Raw genomic sequence first — 17,093 nt, forward strand, 5'->3', positions numbered from 1 at the left:
AAGCGGGCGGGTTAACCGGAATTAAACTTCTCCCAACTTTGAGGTGAGTGATTGAAACTAACAATGAGAGCAAAGAATGCTACTGTTTGAGATTTGAGGGAATAGGTTTAAACCAGAGCCCTTGAGTAGCTTTTTAGTTGTTTTTTTAAGTTCTTGCCTTTTAAAATACATCTCAAACCTTTATACTGGTATAATGCTATGGCGCGGCTAGCATATGTTACTAACATTCTGAACTATTGCGAGGATGATGGAGTCTCGCAATAGTTCAGCATCACACGTGGTGATGGCACGACTCTCCTATTCAATGCTCTGGGTTTAATGCATTATAAGGTTGCTTAGGCAACTGGAGGGATTGGTCTACTAGTGTCCAGTAACTACCAAGCAAAAAGCAAGAAGAGAATCACTCGCTGTGTGGACAACTCTTTAGACTTTTACCACCATCTTTGCTATTGTGGGGTTCCTCCGTAGATTTAAAGTGTCATTGGAATCATATTTATGTCATACCACGTGTCTGTGAGTAAAAACATAATCCGAGCAAATGACCTTATTTCACCGGTGCAATTAGGTTAGTTATGCCTCTCTCTCTTGAAATGTGTCTAATATTTTTTATTTTTCACCAAAATAGTTTGCAGTTGATTATTAAAAAACATTGAGCTCAGTTCTTATGCTTTGTTAGCATACTTTACTGGTAAACAGCCTTGGAAGACCTGCAGATGAATTTGAACACTGTCATTTATGGAAAAAAACGCACAAAGATATAATTGGATTAAATGCGAGGACCTTGGTAGCTTACCACTTCAGTGAAATGTGCGCAAAGACTACTTTCTCTGTTTCGTTTATCTGTATGTCTGAGTCAGAAGCCTCTCTGTTCTGCTGTACTGCTTGTCTTTAGAGCAAGGTCAGGGTTTATTTATCACCCTTAAACTCTTCCAGCAGTCCAGGGGATAGAATTGCTTCACTTTCCTGGAAACTTTTTTTTTAACCATGAAACAGTTAGAGAAGATATTGAGGTTTCTGTTGCAGTCAGCATAAAATAGTAAATAGGTTTGGGAGAACAGCATGTATGTTTGAAAGATAACCTCAGATTGCTAGTGGTGCATGACTGTGTTGTTGTGTAACGTCACTTTGGGGCCACCATTTGAATAATAACCGATTTGAGAATATATTTATCTTTGAAAGAACAAAGATAACATTTTTCTGTTTTCATGTGAATGTAACACAACGTCCTAATTTAAACATCATTAAAACAATTATTTTATGACATCACTCGAAGGAATTAGTGGATTTACATAGATTTCTTTGAATTGCAGTAAAAAGTTTACGTTTTTCACTTGTTAATAAACTGCAGAAGAATCTTTACACCAATCATATTCTTGTCGTTCTTTACTGCAAATAACAACTGCAGTGTAGACTCAACCTGCTGCCCTGTTTCAGTTCTGGAGGACTTACTAAAGCAGTACACACTCTTGTTAACATTTTGGAGATTGCACACAAGCTCATGCATGTAGCACATAACTTAATGTTGCCTTTCATACCTGATCTGAAAGCTCCCATGGTGCTTAATCTGCTGAGTAAATATTACAAACCTAGGCTGAATAGAGAGCAGTCATAACTCGCTGAATCATCCTGATATCCTGTCCTCCTGTCATGGTCCCTGTGCCTCACCAGCTGATCCAGCTCATTATGGGCTCCCGCCCCTGGCCCACGCACCTGCTGCCTATCGGGATGATCACAAGGCCGATTTAAGACAGCAGCACTGTGTCACTCGTCGCTGGATCGTTGAGCTATCAGCGTCAGTCGCTCAGTAGTTTGTGAATCAGAATCTGTGAGTTCTTTCCGTCTGTTCGCCTCTAACTAAAGTTTCTGTGTACAGACCTTTCCCGGACCTTTCCCTGCCTGCCTATCATCCCGTGGACGAGTGAGTGGATTTGTGTTTCCCCAGTGTGGGGAGTGAAGAGAGAGAGCCTTTGGAGGGCGTCGGATTCCCGTCTTTCCCCTCACATACCCCGGAACCCTGGACCCCCCTCCCCTCCCTCCAGCACGTTGTAAATAGCATCACCTGGTGTCGTTGTGTAAATAAATTTGTAAACTCTGTAAAGAGTCCCGGTCTGCGCCTGAGTCCGTTAACTAAAACCTGACACCTCCCATAGGAGCCCAGCATGAGTAGAGGTCTCTTTTTTTCCTCTTGGACTTTCCCATTGTAGTGTACATTTCAGTGTTTCTTTCGTAACGCTACCGATCTCCGACCTGTATCCCCATGTGATGTCTGTGTTGTGTGTGTAAGGTCGGGGGGGTCCCATTTCACTGCAGGGCAATCTGCATGTGGCGAATAAAGCCTTGATTGATTGACATGCTTGTTCATCACAGTGGAATCTTGTAGTCACCCTTAAGAAATTTCATCACATGCAGCAGTAATATTAACATTTAATTTAAATGCAAACTAACATGTCTGATTTGTATTCTGAATTATATTGGTGGCTTAGGTTTACTAATATAAATGCCCATAGGTGGGAATGTGAGTGCGGATGGTTGTCTGTCTCTATGTGTGACCTGTCCAAGGGGTACCCTGCCTCTCGCCTGATGGTAAGCTGGGATGGGCGCCAGCCCCCTTGCAACTCTGGTAAGGATAAGCAGGAGAAAATGGTGGATTTTTAGGATATTCGTTTCCTGTTGCGTTAATTGAATTTGCATCTTCTGACCTGATGCTTCCAGTGGTCTTTTCCCATGCTCCCAGATTAATTTAAAGACAATTCTAGATGCATTTCCAAATATCTGGTGCAGATTGTGACAAATAATCCGAATGTATCACACACCTGTATAATCTCGTTCAATAAATGAACGTGTTTTCTCGAGCAAATTTAAAAACAAACTTGAGACAAAGACTCATGGCAAAATAACCTTAGAAATCACCATCATGGTGTTTAATCCATTAAGATTCTCTCCAAGGTACTGCAGCCACGTTCAGTAGTTTGTGAGTCTCTTTGGCTTCACCTTTGTCTTCAGTAACTTAAAATCCTGCTCTTTCAGGATGAGATCAGGTGATTGACTTGTCCCTTGAGGACTATTCAATTTCTTTGCTCTGAGCATGCTTTGGGTCATTATTATTTGGTTTGGAGTTAGAGCAGGGCAATATGACCAAAAATGTTTATCATTATACATTTATACATTTGAAACACATTACATTTGCAATAAGGATATAACTGACAATATAATCGACACTTTACAACTCCACAACTTTATTGGTGCAAAAAGAAAAAAAAAGTCATCAATGTATTTTCACTTAAATAAGCAGCTATTTTATGTGCATTAAAGTTATATAAAAATGTAACAGTGCAAATCCTTGCTGACAGTTTAACCAAAAGGCATTTCCAGTGGAAATTGGCCGACATATCCTCAGCATAAGCATGTATAATATCCACAAAACGTAAAAAGAGGTTATACACACAATACGGTAATACTATGTTGAAGCGCAGTACGTATCACTTTGCAAGGCTCCTGCCTACAATAGCAGTAATGCTCCGACAATCCATCAAGCGGTGCGGCTTCATAGCTTAGCAGTCGTACTAAAACATTTGACAGATTTTCGAGTGCTGTCACCGTGTACATAAAATCGATTTGAGGTCAGTAAACACAACCAGAATTCAAACATAAGGCACACGGGATGATAAGGGGCTCTGTCGACTTTCAGAAAAATCAAAGGATTGATTTTAAGTGTGCCGTATTTTCCAAAAAAACTGTAATAACGACGGCCCGCTAGCACGCTCTACCAAAAATAGTGCTTAGTTGTGTATCTGACGGACAAAAGCTAAACCAGTTCCACACCACTGAAGTTGCAGCATTTGTTTTCCGCCATGTGCGTATGAAAATAAAGGCACTGCCACTTCTGCTGGCAGCCACATCATCAATAAACACTAGCGTCGTTCCACTGGCAGCCATTTCATGAATATTTTGCCCATGTTTGACAGATAATGTAATGCGATTGTGATCGTGATTCTGTTTCTTGCCATACTTTTCTCTTCTCATCATTCTGGTTCAAGTTCATGTTTGTTTCATCTGTCCAAAGAAGTTTTTCTTCCAGAACTCTGCAGGCTCTTCCAGTCTAATCTGGTCTTTATGGTTTTGAGTGTAACCCACTCTGTTTGGATTCATAAAGGAATCTATTGATTGTAGACCCTGACAACAATATGCCTCCTTCATCAAGAGTGTGAGAGTGTTGACTTGACTAGATATTTTGAAGGACCTTTTTTAAACCAAGGAAATAATTCTGCCATCATCCATATATCCACAGTGCTTTGGCCATTTCAAAAAATTTTTTTTTTTATATCTCTGGAACCCTTGAAAAGAAAATCTAAATCTTTTAGTAAGTCAATTTAGTTTGATATAAAATGATAAAAGAATAGACCTCACCTAGCCACGAAACCTCCTCTTATTGAATTGTCCTTTTACTTTTGAACCTTTGAGTCTATGTTGATTATGCATACAAAAAAAGTCTAATAGTCCACATTGTCATAGCCCTGGCTGTATTTCAATCCCATGTTTCTTTTGTCGTGAAGTTGGATGGAGTTAAATGTGCCAGTTAAATGAATGACTTCATGAAGCCTCTTAATCACAGTCAGTGCAAAAAGAAGCTAGTAAATGATTAGGATGCACATGTTGTAACATGTAACTATCTAGCTTACTTAGTAGCGTAACTAGCAAATCCTCCAGGAGAACTTGTTTTCTCATCATATTGACAGAAATAAAAATCGGGACTTGCATATTGCGCTTTGTTCTGCAGCACTCGGCATTATTCATATTACGTCTTATTACTGGGGCATTTCATTCACTTGCAAGACGAGAATCTCTATCAGAGCAGTATGCTAGTGTCTGCATGTGATTTTTAACTCAAGTTCAGCACAAAAAAGGGATGAAGACGCCACTGTTTTGCATTAATTGTGCTTTACATGCAAGTTATTTACTTTGAGTACAACTCTCTAGAAGAAGAATCGAATACATGAGCAAAATCAAAGCAAGAATCTGAAAAAAGTGTCTGCTTTTGCATGTACACAGTTTAAGCACTTCAGACAACTGCGTATAAATGCCTCATCAAAACATCCAGCTTCATTCAGTTTCATCATAAAATGGTCATTCACATTTCATTTGTGTAGTCAAATATTTTAAGAATGAATATAAATGGAAACTATGCTGGCTACATTAAACCGGTGGCATTAGAAGGCTGTGTGTCATCAAAGAAAAAGACGGTTCTGACACTAAAATCATCAGACAATAAGCTCCCCTGAAACATGATCATATTAATCAGTTGTTGTCCGCATATCTTTGGATTACTGTATTCTTAGTAAATCTGATAAAGACAGTATGAAATGAAACACCACAGATATCACCTGATTTGATGACATATAAAATGCAACCTTGCATATGTATTGAAATCTGTTCATGCCAGCTGATCTTCCACTACTAACACATGAATTTAAAGCATGGAGGGCAGCCCTACCCAAAAAACCCCACAATGCATACTGTAAAATAGCTCTCTATAGGCTGTCTTCATGTAAGTGGTATTTATGTTGTGGTGATGTTGTTTCAAACTGTAATTTGACATTGGCTAAATGTGGATGATAATTCAAAACAAGCCTGTTGCACCCGTGTAAACATCTTCCCTCTTTCCTGTTCTTTTCATACCTTTGCATGTCTTTGGTGCCACTGAGTCAGGTGGTGCCATTTCGGAAAGGTAAAACGATTCAGTGTCTTACTGTTTCTGATGAAAAAGTCTGCTCTGCTTAGCACCAGTTGCAGCAATGTTGTTTTTGAGGGGTAAAAATGTTCGCATGACACCATAAAGTATATTCTTTCCTTCCCCCTCTTTGCCTTCATATTTGGGAGTATAGGAGACTTTGTTGTGTGTGTGTGGCAATCTGTACCAATGTACGTTTAGCGCCAGAGATTTCCCACTCATTCCCACACTGTAAGACCGAATAGTAATAGTTTGATAAATGAAATGAGTTCCAACTACTTAAAAACCTGTTATAAGTTCATACACCTTTATTTTTTGAGTAGTTTGAACAAGTTTGTTTTTTCAAGTTATCAGTACTTGAATATATTGATTAGTTTCTGGCATTGCCCTCAAATAATTTGAGTTTTAACACTGACGTCACTTACGTGCCTACGTACGTACCTACGTGCGCCACCTGTTTCTTTATGAAGTGCTGGCAACCATCTTGGATTCCTCGCTTCGAGTGCGAATGCCCGCTCATTACTCCGAAAGAAACTTGTGGAACGTTAATATCCGAACAGAAATAAAAACATTTGTCAAGGGGTTTTTTGCGGCATTGCCTTTGACGCTGGATAAAGGAGGGCATGCTATGGTATGTTACGGACTTTTGAACTGGAACAGCTAACGCTCTGCACTTGGCTAGCTGCATTTACCGCCTTTGCAGCATCTTCAGGAGCGCTTTTGTGGTAAGTTTTATTTTTCTGAAACTATAGTTCTCCATTGTAATATGGGTTTTTATCGTCATAAATGTACAACTCTAGCAGGCATTTAAGAATTACATGCATGCGTCGTTTTATCCATGTTGGCTTGGCCCCAAAGTGTTTTGCATGAATTATGCTAATACGCTCATATTTAGTATAACACATTATTAGTCCCTGGGACTAATAATGTGTTAATAACTTTTCTAATCTCTTACTATTTTAAAAGAAGTCTTTAGAAGGCGTTTCTGGATTTGCAGATTATAAACTGCCTTGTGGTTAAATTGTTGAATCAATATGCACTGCTGCGCTGCTTCACACTTAGCGCATACATGGATATTGACTTTGGCTAACCCATTTGCTAACTGGTGGAACTTAAAACTTACGTTTAGTTCTCTGGAGTTGTACATATTAAAACTGGGGCAGCAAAATTGTAGGCACAGGACATACTTACAAAAGCAGTGAATAATCATTACATAATTACGCGGTAGAACTTGGTTTACATTGCAAATAGTTATGTATACCAAGTTGAAATGTAGAATCTTCTGAACTGTAAAATTGTTGTGCCTGGTCTATTTTAGGTTAGCTTAAGGGTGAATCCATCAATAATATATTTACCAAACAGTTATTTTTTCGTTTTATTTTATTCTGATGCCCAGTGTTCATTAGTGAAAGACTTAGTTTTTTATCTGTCAGGGGCTGGGTCTGTGACACAGCATTTTGAGTTTATTTTGTATTTTTGCTTTCTTATGTTATATTGAAATGAGGTGAAGTTCTTGTATTGTTGTTATTATTAGTTAAGGTTTAGTTGAGTTCTGGGCTGGTTATGTTTCATCTGTGTCTCCTTGGTTATGTGTCTTTTCTGTTCTCTGTGTAGTCTGTCTTGTCTTCTGTGTTTTACTGTTATGTCCATGCCAGGGCAGAAGTAAATTTTCAGGGGTGAAGATGCTGTTTACCTTGACCAGCTAAGACTACAGATTGTAGATGAAGTCGAGAAAAGTGAAAAGAATCCTGATTACAAAGCTGATGCACACAACTTTGGCCTTGCAATGCAAAGAGATCATCAATGATGACCTACCAGTAGGTCAGATCCTGGATTGCTGGCCTACTCTGAAATCCCAGTCCCAGGTAAGAATGTATATAGATGTATCTAACAAGGTGTATTTTATATCAACTCCTGTTATCTGGCCTGTCTGAACAAATTATGCCTTTGGAGTGTAAGGATTTTGATGTATTTTGCAAAGATTTATAGACTAATTGAAACTTGTAAACACAAATGTATCCTGTGTGTTCAGATCTGTGCAGAATTCCACAGGATTACAAACCTCCACCTGAAGAACCACTTTTATGCTGTGCTGGACCAACATGCTCCCCGGCTCCAGAGCTTATTCAGAAAGAAAGCTGTTTGCACAGGGAACGTGTCTGATGTCCTGTCTCAGCTCTTCAGAAGCTATAATCTCCAGGTTAGTGGGTTTTTGTCTTGTTTTTGAGCTTTATTTAATTTGATCAATTTTTCCAATTTTAATTACCATTCTTGACTAGGTTAGCCAATAATTTAAAATAAAAATTTTCTTGTGATGTAGGAACAAGCTGATATCCATGCCCAAAGTGCTGGTGTGCTTCATGCCCTCTCTGCCTATTTGTACGAAGACACCTCTACCTTCATCAAAACATGGGATGTAAGTTTTGGACAAAGTTGTGAACAATATCTTAGTAGCATCCTTGTTTAGATTTCTCAAAACATTATGACACTTTGAGAGTTTGAGAAGCATCTCCATGCTTGGATCTGTCTACAACAGTGTCCATGTCACATAATGGAAACACTACCTGTTTTTAATGTGCGTAGACCTTCTATAATGTTCCTAGCCCAACCATACATCACTGTACAAATGAAAAAAGATATATAACTCCTATTGACTTTCTGTTGTTATTGCTACGAAGAGGTATGACTTTGCTTTACTAAAAGTACTATTTTTGTCAGTTTGTTTTTTCAAATCTTTGGTGTGTTGTGGCTTTTTTGTTGTTCAAACAATTGATTTCTGAGCTAGTAATAATCCAGAAATGTGACTTGTATAGATGAAACTAAGAGAAATAGGAATGCACTAACATGAAGTAATTTTGTTTTCTGTAGATGATGCATTCTGATAGACCAGATATTAGTGAAGTGCCACTTGGACGACTCCTGATCAGAGCCAATTCCAGCGATGCAACATTCTTCTGCCCTGAGAAGACTGCAGTTTTGGTCGAGGGTAACATGATCATTGTTTTCACCACCCTGGCTGATGCATTTCTAGTGATATTTGGACTCACCTACGCCCTGCACCTAAGCTACCCAAAATGTTTGGCCAACATTTTTGACTTCATTCAGAACGTTTTGATGGGTCTGGAGGGTGGGAAGTTGAAGCCCAAAGTGCTGAGTCTTAAAAATGATCTTTTGGCAGCAGAATAATGTCCAGGGTTCCTACACAGCCCTCAAGTGCCTGTTAAAGCAAGTAATTCAGTTTATCATGTTTCCAAGTCTGGATAAGTTTGTTTTTTTTTAAAAGAGAGAATAGAATAAAGAAATCTTTGCAGACTCTGTTTCATACTTCATTATCTAAAAGCCACATACAAAGTAAAAGGGGTGATTTTATTTTATTAATTTATTTTTTTCCCCCAACATCACTTGTGTTTTAGTTGATTTTGATTGTGTTTTTAGTCAGATAACTGTAAATCTATAGAGAAAATGAAGGACAATCTCACTACATTTCTGGCTTCTAGGTGGGATCTTGAATGTCACGTAAGGAACGTTCCTCCTGAACTATTCATAACTGACATAAGGCGCTAAGGAGGTTTATAACACTTTGTTTTATGTCTCTAAAGAAGTATTTTTCTATTTAATGTTTTATTGCTTTGTTGTTGAGACTGTGATTGCACTCTACAAATGTGCATTTTGCATAACCACAGTATTGGCATATTAAAAAGGTTACCAATTATATTTCAGTGTATTAGCTGCACTATACTATTACTTTCATTCGGTTTTCCCACCTAATAATGCAGGATTTTCTTTTCCTTTTGTTTGTTTTTTAATAAACAGGCCATACTCATGTGTTAATCAAATTTGAATACTCTTAAAACATGTTGTGAATTTCTTTATTTCTAATATTGTAACCTTGTGCCAAAATTTCCGACATTATTCCCTATAAAATGTGGTGGATTTATGTCTTTGGGGTTTTTGTTAGAAAGGCTATGTGTTAAAGTAACTCAATAAATTTGTAACTTGAATTTATGTTTTCTGTCTTATGTTTTTACAAGTGTAATTATTTTGGGCACTTTTTTTATATCAAATTCAAAACACAGTAGATTTGGATATTACAAGCATTTGTTTTTTAAATTTTTGAGTTGTATTAGCTTAAAATGGTTAACATTTTGAAACTAAAAATTAATTCCTTAAAGTTACTTGAGCTAGATTTGTACTTGAAACTCAAAATATCAAGTAGAGAGTACTAAACCAAAAATGTGGATATAACATAAAAACATTTGTCAATGGTACTTAAAAATATTTATCTAAAGCTAATAAATAAAGTGTGTTTATTTAACTTTTATTTTTAAGTTTTAGTTACTTAAAATATTTTATGTAATCAGTTTCACCAAAAGTTTTGAGTAAAATTAACTTATTGGGTTTTACAGTGCACATTTCCGACTCAATTTCTTATCAAGCAATGCAAATGGACAGGTAGTATGAGATAATTCTGGTTTCCTTCTGCTACGTGGTCTTGGTTTTTCACAACGATAACTGAAAAGGTTTGCTTCATATCAGGAAGACATAGCTGAGGTAAAGATGTGGCTACATGCCAGGAGTGTGCAAATGTATCATCAGCCTTAGCCTCAAGACTTAAAAATTTACCACCTTGAGAGCTCAGATAGCTTGATGTTGTTTTTGCGCAGCAGGCTGATAACACAAGACATTTTATGAAATGGACTTATTCTCCAGGGTGCTCTCCGACTGAACTTCTGACTTCTTTTTGCTCCGAGGGCAGCAGAACAAATTGTTCAGAGCGCAGCTTGCATGGAAGCTCAGCAACAGAAAACTGCTCTCATTACTGACTCACAAAAGGATTCTTAATCCAATCCAATCCAATCCAACTTTATTTATATAGCACTTTTAAAAACAACAAAGTTGACCAAAGTGCTTTCCAATAATAAAACAGAGATAGCAGTTAAAACCATACTTTAAGCATACAATGAAATCAATAAACAAAACAAATATATAATTGAAAAAGAAGATAAAAATAAATCAACATGAGTAGAATAAACAATAAGATATACAATGAATAAGATTAACAAAGTAAAAAGATTAAGAATGACCAAAAACTGACTACAAACTGGCTCTGATAACACTCCTAGAAGGCCTTTGAAAAAAAGTGTGTTTTTAAAAGTGATTTAAACATTTTAATGATTTTATGCCTGCTCTTTCTCTGCAAGTCTATCAGTTTGCACTTACAAAATGATGACCAACACAAAACACACTGGAAAAATTTCCCTTTTACATTCTGTATGTGGCCAGCAGGAGGAGAATCTGTTTCAAATCTGTTTCATTTGATCTCTTCTGTTGTTCATAACACAGCAGACCAAATCTTGAATGGCTGAAAAATAAACTCACACAAGAATTAAAATGACCAGTGGCTCCTTTAATTGGCATCTCACCCAACTTCTGGTCTAAATAGAAAAGTCTGATGAATGTTTAAATATGTTTACCAGACAAAGTTTGCATATTACATGGTTTATTCAAACTGGCAACCTATTAAGGAAATACTTTAGAGAGAAAAAATTCAACAAGTTACTAACTATCTATGACTACTCAACATATTGATTTTTCAGGAAGTAAAAAAATTGCAGGCAGTTTTATTAACCTCTAACTACTACATGATTCACTGTCTTGCAAATATAGTCATTAACAAGTGTGATAAAGGTGGAGGTTCCCTTGTAACCCTTGAAACCTTTAAATCTCAGTGGCATGTCAAATATTCTATAAAAAGTAAATATAGTCACTTGAAATGCACAGGCTGCTCTGGCCCTCCCTGCTTCTAGTTTAAGCGCGAGGTCACTGATCTGTGAAACGGTTGGGTGTGACATTTTTTCGACCATCCCAGTTCTGGCATCCCGTCTGAGTTTTTAATAATTGATTGATTGGTAAATGTGTCTTGTTTGAATTTGAAAAGTTTAACTTACTGGGTAATGTTCAGCTGAAAATTAAACAAGAGCAAGAGTGAAATATTTCTAGAATGCTTCTAGCTGTTTGAGCACTATTTCTGTCCAGAGGGTCTCAGATGTGTCAGGCATTTTTCAGGCATGATGATCTCCTCGTGTGGCCCACAAGCGTTTCCCTCACCACAGCCTCCACTCACCTGTTGAAAGTTAAAAAAGGAGGGACGCTCTAAGAAACTAAGAGTCTACAAATGCACAGGACACACTGGAGAAAAGCTCTCTGGTATTGGAGCTCTCTTCCTGGACTTAAGTGCTCCTGGTATAATTGCTAAGTAGAGTCAGCTGCAGCTGGCAATACCCAATGGACTCTATGTGCTCCTCCATTGGTAATCCATAAGGAGTTATGGACAGCCCGTCTACCTACAAAAAGTGGCTGTTGTCAAATAAAGACAGTAGCCCTCCAGCCTGTGGGATACTCTTACATGTGCAGCTGCTGGTCCTTTCCAGGCGTGGAAACGTTAGTAACCTATAAAGAGTTGAAGTGAAACGAGGTGTTAAAAACAGTGAAAAATGCCCACTGCAGCCACTGTCTGTGCTTTTCATAGTGTATTTTATTTTTAATCATTGAGTTTCTTTCACATCTGTCAGCATTGTCAACTAGTCAGCCTTCAGCATACACAAAGTTGAGCTACGTGCTGAGGACTGCATGGGAGAAGGTGTGTTGGTTGAAAACCCCTCTGTGTAGGCAAATGTTTATGCAAACAGACACAACTGTGGTGCCATGTAATAAACATTAGTCAGGGAAGGGAAAGTAATACATGCCAACATAGGAAAAACCATGCTAGGACCTACTAGGTCTGTCACAGTCATGAAAAAACAAAAAGGAACACAGAAAGGTAGAGAAGTAGTCACACTCAAAATGTTCTTTTGTTCTGTGCACTTTAACACAATAACATTAAAAAGAAAAACAGAAGCACAATGATGGGATAAAGCGCTGCTGCACTGAAGGATCTGAAACAGTTATCCACACTTTTTTGGCAGGACTACTGCAGCTCCTTGTATTTTAGTTCGACTAATTCCAATCTCTGTTGTTTGCAGCTGCTTGATTGTAATTTCACTCCTGTTTTAGCTCAGCTGAACTGGCTACCTGTGGGGTTCTAAAGATTTTACATTTTTGTTATGTGCTTTTAAACACCGCCCTGTATTAACTCCTTAATACACATCTGTGAATGTGAGAGTGAATGCATAGTGGCATTGTAAAGCGCTTTGGGTGCCTTGAAAAGCGCTATATAAATCCAATCCATTATTATTAATATTATTATTATCTTTTAACTCCCTATTTTGCCTCCAGGTCACTGAGGCACTCATCATCCTAACAAGTTCTCGCAGTTCCCTCTTCTCACCTAAAGACTCAAAGCCATCAGGCCTCTGCTATTATTGGCCTTAAGCTCTGGAATAATCTTCCCATCCAACATAAGAACCTGTTCAACAACTGACGGTTTTAAATCAGACATTATTAACTGCTTCTGGTCCAGTCTGAGGTCCCTCGTGTTCTGGTCAAGCTTGCTGTTTGGCTGTTTGTTTTTTTTTACCATTGTTTTTAGCATTGTTGGAATTTAGTCGTTATTCTTGTCATGGTGGCTGTTTTCCATGAGTTCTGTGTTTTCTCATTGTTTTTACCACTGTTAGTTATTTACCACTGTTAGTTGTAATTCTATTCTTGGAGACTTGGATTGTAAGTAAGTAAGGCTGTAAAGTGCAGTGGAATCCCGACTTACGAAATTAATTCGTTCCCGAGTATCTTTCGTAAGTCAAAAATTCTCGTAAGTCGAATCACCCATGGCACCTTTTGAGTGAGGCGATGCTGAACGATAGGCTATAGGCTAATTGCTAACTAGAACAACAATACGTTGTTCAAGGGGTTGTCACATGATTCGGAAGGCATTGTGGGCATTGTAGGCTCAGCCAATCAGAGCCAGCGGATTTCGTTACACGGGCATTTTGCCGTAACATGGGCAGAAATATTGCCGTTCAGTGCCTTCGTAACTTGAATTTTTCTTTAAATGGGGTATTCGTAAGTCGGAGTTCCACTGTACTTTGCAATAGTTTCTGGTTGACAAGTTGGCATCTTCAATGCAAACTACAGAAGACTATGGCAAACTGTCACAAAGCAATCTGAAGGAGATTTTTGTTGCAGATCTGTATACCACTTCATCTTACAGCAACCATTCACTAGTGGTTGGTAATACACGTTTTCCCTAGTGGTCACCAGGTGGTCACTTACCATCTAAAGGGTTTAAACTGCCAACAAATCAATGGTTGGTTGGAAAATACACATTTCTCCGTAGTGAGTGTTGGTTGTAAGGTGGTCACCAATCAGTCTCTAGACCTGCGTAACCAGAGCCTAAGTTGTTAAATTATCTGATCCTGTCAATGGAGATGGCTTTATTACCATCTAACTCAGGGGTGGGCCAGTGTCCTGCAGGTTTTAGATGTGTCCTTGTTCCAACACAGCTCATGTAAACGGCTAAATTTCCTCTTTGGCATGTCTTGAAGTTCTCCAAAGACCTGGTAATGAACTAATCATTTGATTCAGGTGTGTTGACCCAGGGTGATATCTAAAACATGCAGGACACCGACCCTTGAGGCCTGGAGTTCCCCAACTCCTTACATAAAACTGCTTTGTTTACATTTTGCATGTTGCATTTTGTAACAAGTTGCATTTCTGATTTCAATATTTTTTAACCATATTAAAATTTCAATTGAATCGTGTAGAGCGCAGAGTTAGTTGTGATTATATTTTGGCTTTAATCATGAGACAAACATCTCGAGGGGGGAAAAGAAAAGAATCAATGAAAAGACTGATGCCACAAATAGAGTGTAGAATCACCTGCATCTGTGCCTTTTACACAAACAACAAAGTAGCTTCAGTTGCACGTAAGCTGGAAGCACTACATGAAGGAAAATTGTCTTGTGGTCTTGAATGATGTAGATGCACCCACTGACGTTATCAGGAGAAACAGGCAGATTTATTTGCATGTTTTTCAGTTTAAACAAATATCTAACTTGGCACTGATATATTTGTTGTACTTTGAGTTTTACATAGCGTCTGTTTGACCCAAACAGCAAACTGACATCTTAGTTTTGACCTTTCCGTGATCCTGTGTTGTGCTTTTTCTTTCACGCTTTAAGAATAGAGATGTACAGTGGCCTGTATTTAAATAAGTTAATAGCAGTTGTGTTTATTGTAGCTGCCCAGAAGGCTGAAAAAGAAGGGGAAACATGAGATCAGATAAGGTGACACATTTATGTGTTTCCTCCTTTCCTTTCCTTCTGTAAGAAGCTGCCACACGATCACCTGCATGGTTTTGCAAGGGAAATTGGCCAGTCAGAGATCTGAATTGAGCACGTGCTCTCGTACTCTACAGACAAACAGAAAATATAGTCAAATGCCCGTCATTAGAGGCCCAGTTAAACTGATAGCAAAGTGGCTGTTTGTGTTTTCGCGTCATGCCTTTTGTGTCCTGTCACTTTGCAGGAAAACGGCTCAGTGCAATGAGAATATTCCTGTTTGTTTGTGTCTAGACGGTTCTGGACAGGAGGAGATGGAGGCTCAGAATGGACCCCATGACCCATCACACAGGAGGAAGGATCAGAAGTCATCACAGGTACACTGAGCGATTATAAACTATGCGTCATCATTTGGTCAGCTTGTGTTTAAAGCCAGTCATGGAATGAATGTGTGTGTGTTTGCTCCTGTTTGTGGAGCAGGCCATGATGCACAATGAAGAAGATTTGGATGATGAGGAAAGAACAAGAAGGAGAGCTGAAAGAAGGAGGGCCAAAAGGAAAGTAAGTAAGAAAAAGTCACAACAGCACTGTACAAAGTCTTGAACCACCACTAGGAAAATGTGAAGTAGGTACAGCAATTTATTTAAACGTGTAAACATGAATGGTATTAATGTACAAGCCAAAGCCAAAAGCAGAGTTTGTACACTTTCTCGTAAAAGTAATCTTCCTGCATAGGCTTCTTGAAGGGCATTTAAAGCTGCCATTCTCCATTAAAATTATCCCACACTGCTTCAATAAAGTTGAGGTCTGGGATCTGGGGAAATCCATGGCTGATAGTGTTTCATTGTGTGTTCGTGTATGCTTTTACTGCAATGGGATTGTTTTTAGGATAATTTTCATGCTGAAATGTGAAGCTGTTGGTAATCAGATGCCTTCCAGATAGCACTGCACGGTGGATCAAAATCTTCGTGTACTTTTCTGTATTCATAATTCCAGTAATTTTGACTTCCAAACAAGGACGGAGCCTCTGCTTTGTGTTACAGGTTGGCTGTAGACACTCATTGTTGTACTTCTTTCCTGTCCGCCTCTGCTTATTGATGATGTGAAAGTTAAGTTAAAATGATCAGATTCAAGGAGTGGATAAGTGGAAAAGCAGCCAACCTTCAAAAAGCCTGGAGAACTAGTGCCAAAAAAACCCCACTTTAAAAACGACACGAGTGTCTGGCTGCTTGGAAGCGAAGTGTAAAGAACAGAGTGGTGGCTCAGGTCTACACAGTACTATTACGATACCTACAGCTTATATAGTATGTTGTCAGTGTTAAAAGCTGTTTTCTAACTGAAATGACTGCATCTGCTACATTATCATACAGCTTAGCACTACTCACATTCCCTGCTGCTCCACCTGTTCACACACATTGTTAAAATGCATTAACCAACCTCTTTCCTCATTTTATGATACATTCTAATACACGTGTGCTTCTCCACCTCTGTTTACTCATGTTTCATGTCATCATCTATCATCCAATAGCCATCATGTCCTTGCTCTTAATTTCAGAGGCAGAAAGAACGGAGGAAACTAGAGCGAAAGGAGAGGATGGAGGATGCTTCAGAGCAGGTGCGGTGCTAATATTCACATTTGTCTTTCTTTCTTTCTCTTTTCTTTCTTTTCACTGCAATCATCAGACCACATCACCTGATGCCTCATACCCTTTCACACACTTAGCTGGGAAACTATCTGAGTTGCCTTATCCTGCCCACACTTGCTGTGCTTCTGCAAGCCACTTTGCAGTCCACCTTCACTCCACGTTATGCAGTATCTGATTCATGTAATAAGTCTTTTTTCTGCTTGGTGTCTTTGTGTTGTTCTACTGCAGGCAGCAAATATATGTTACCACAGGTGGAACTGTCATCTTTTTACAATGGTGGTTTAATGACAACACTTACTATTATACAGTATTATATATGTTCTTAAACTATATACAAAATTACAGACAATAGAAATCTGTTGTGTAGAAATCACAGCTCTTACCTTTGTCTGTAGGTTGCACACAAAACCATTTACTCTGCTACAGCCCCATTCAGTGTCCTTTGCTCTGAGGTCAGCTAGGCTGTGTTTTATTGTAAATTTAAAGACAGGTATCAGTTCTCAC

General features: G+C 38.5%; 2 protein-coding genes across 4 annotated transcripts in view; both read left to right on the forward strand.

Moving 5' to 3' along the window:
• The window catches only part of LOC308394810 (uncharacterized protein), a 33,720-nt gene that overhangs the window by 6,184 nt on the left and 10,443 nt on the right, over nucleotides 1-17,093 (forward strand). The window contains exons 2-6 of one of the 3 annotated variants that reach the window (XM_080879356.1): nucleotides 1,669-1,792; nucleotides 1,874-2,045; nucleotides 15,238-15,320; nucleotides 15,424-15,504; nucleotides 16,499-16,558. In XM_080879356.1, the coding sequence (XP_080735482.1) occupies nucleotides 15,258-15,320; nucleotides 15,424-15,504; nucleotides 16,499-16,558 (204 nt within the window). In that variant the 5' untranslated portion in view covers nucleotides 1,669-1,792; nucleotides 1,874-2,045; nucleotides 15,238-15,257. The remainder of the gene's footprint in view (nucleotides 1-1,668; nucleotides 1,793-1,873; nucleotides 2,046-15,237; nucleotides 15,321-15,423; nucleotides 15,505-16,498; nucleotides 16,559-17,093) is intronic. The other 2 variants (XM_080879357.1, XM_080879355.1) reach the window with 2 other exon arrangements.
• LOC308395808 (uncharacterized protein) lies at nucleotides 5,981-9,461 on the forward strand. The gene is made up of 5 exons (XM_080880801.1): nucleotides 5,981-6,453; nucleotides 7,343-7,593; nucleotides 7,761-7,928; nucleotides 8,049-8,144; nucleotides 8,597-9,461. The coding sequence occupies exons 2-5, from the start codon at nucleotides 7,450-7,452 to the stop codon at nucleotides 8,912-8,914; spliced, it is 726 nt and encodes a 241-aa protein (XP_080736927.1). The 5' UTR covers nucleotides 5,981-6,453; nucleotides 7,343-7,449; the 3' UTR covers nucleotides 8,915-9,461.

Source organism: Rhamphochromis sp. 'chilingali', assembly GCF_963969265.1.
Source record: "Rhamphochromis sp. 'chilingali' genome assembly, chromosome: 4".
NCBI classification, from domain to species: Eukaryota; Metazoa; Chordata; class Actinopteri; order Cichliformes; family Cichlidae; genus Rhamphochromis; species Rhamphochromis sp. 'chilingali'.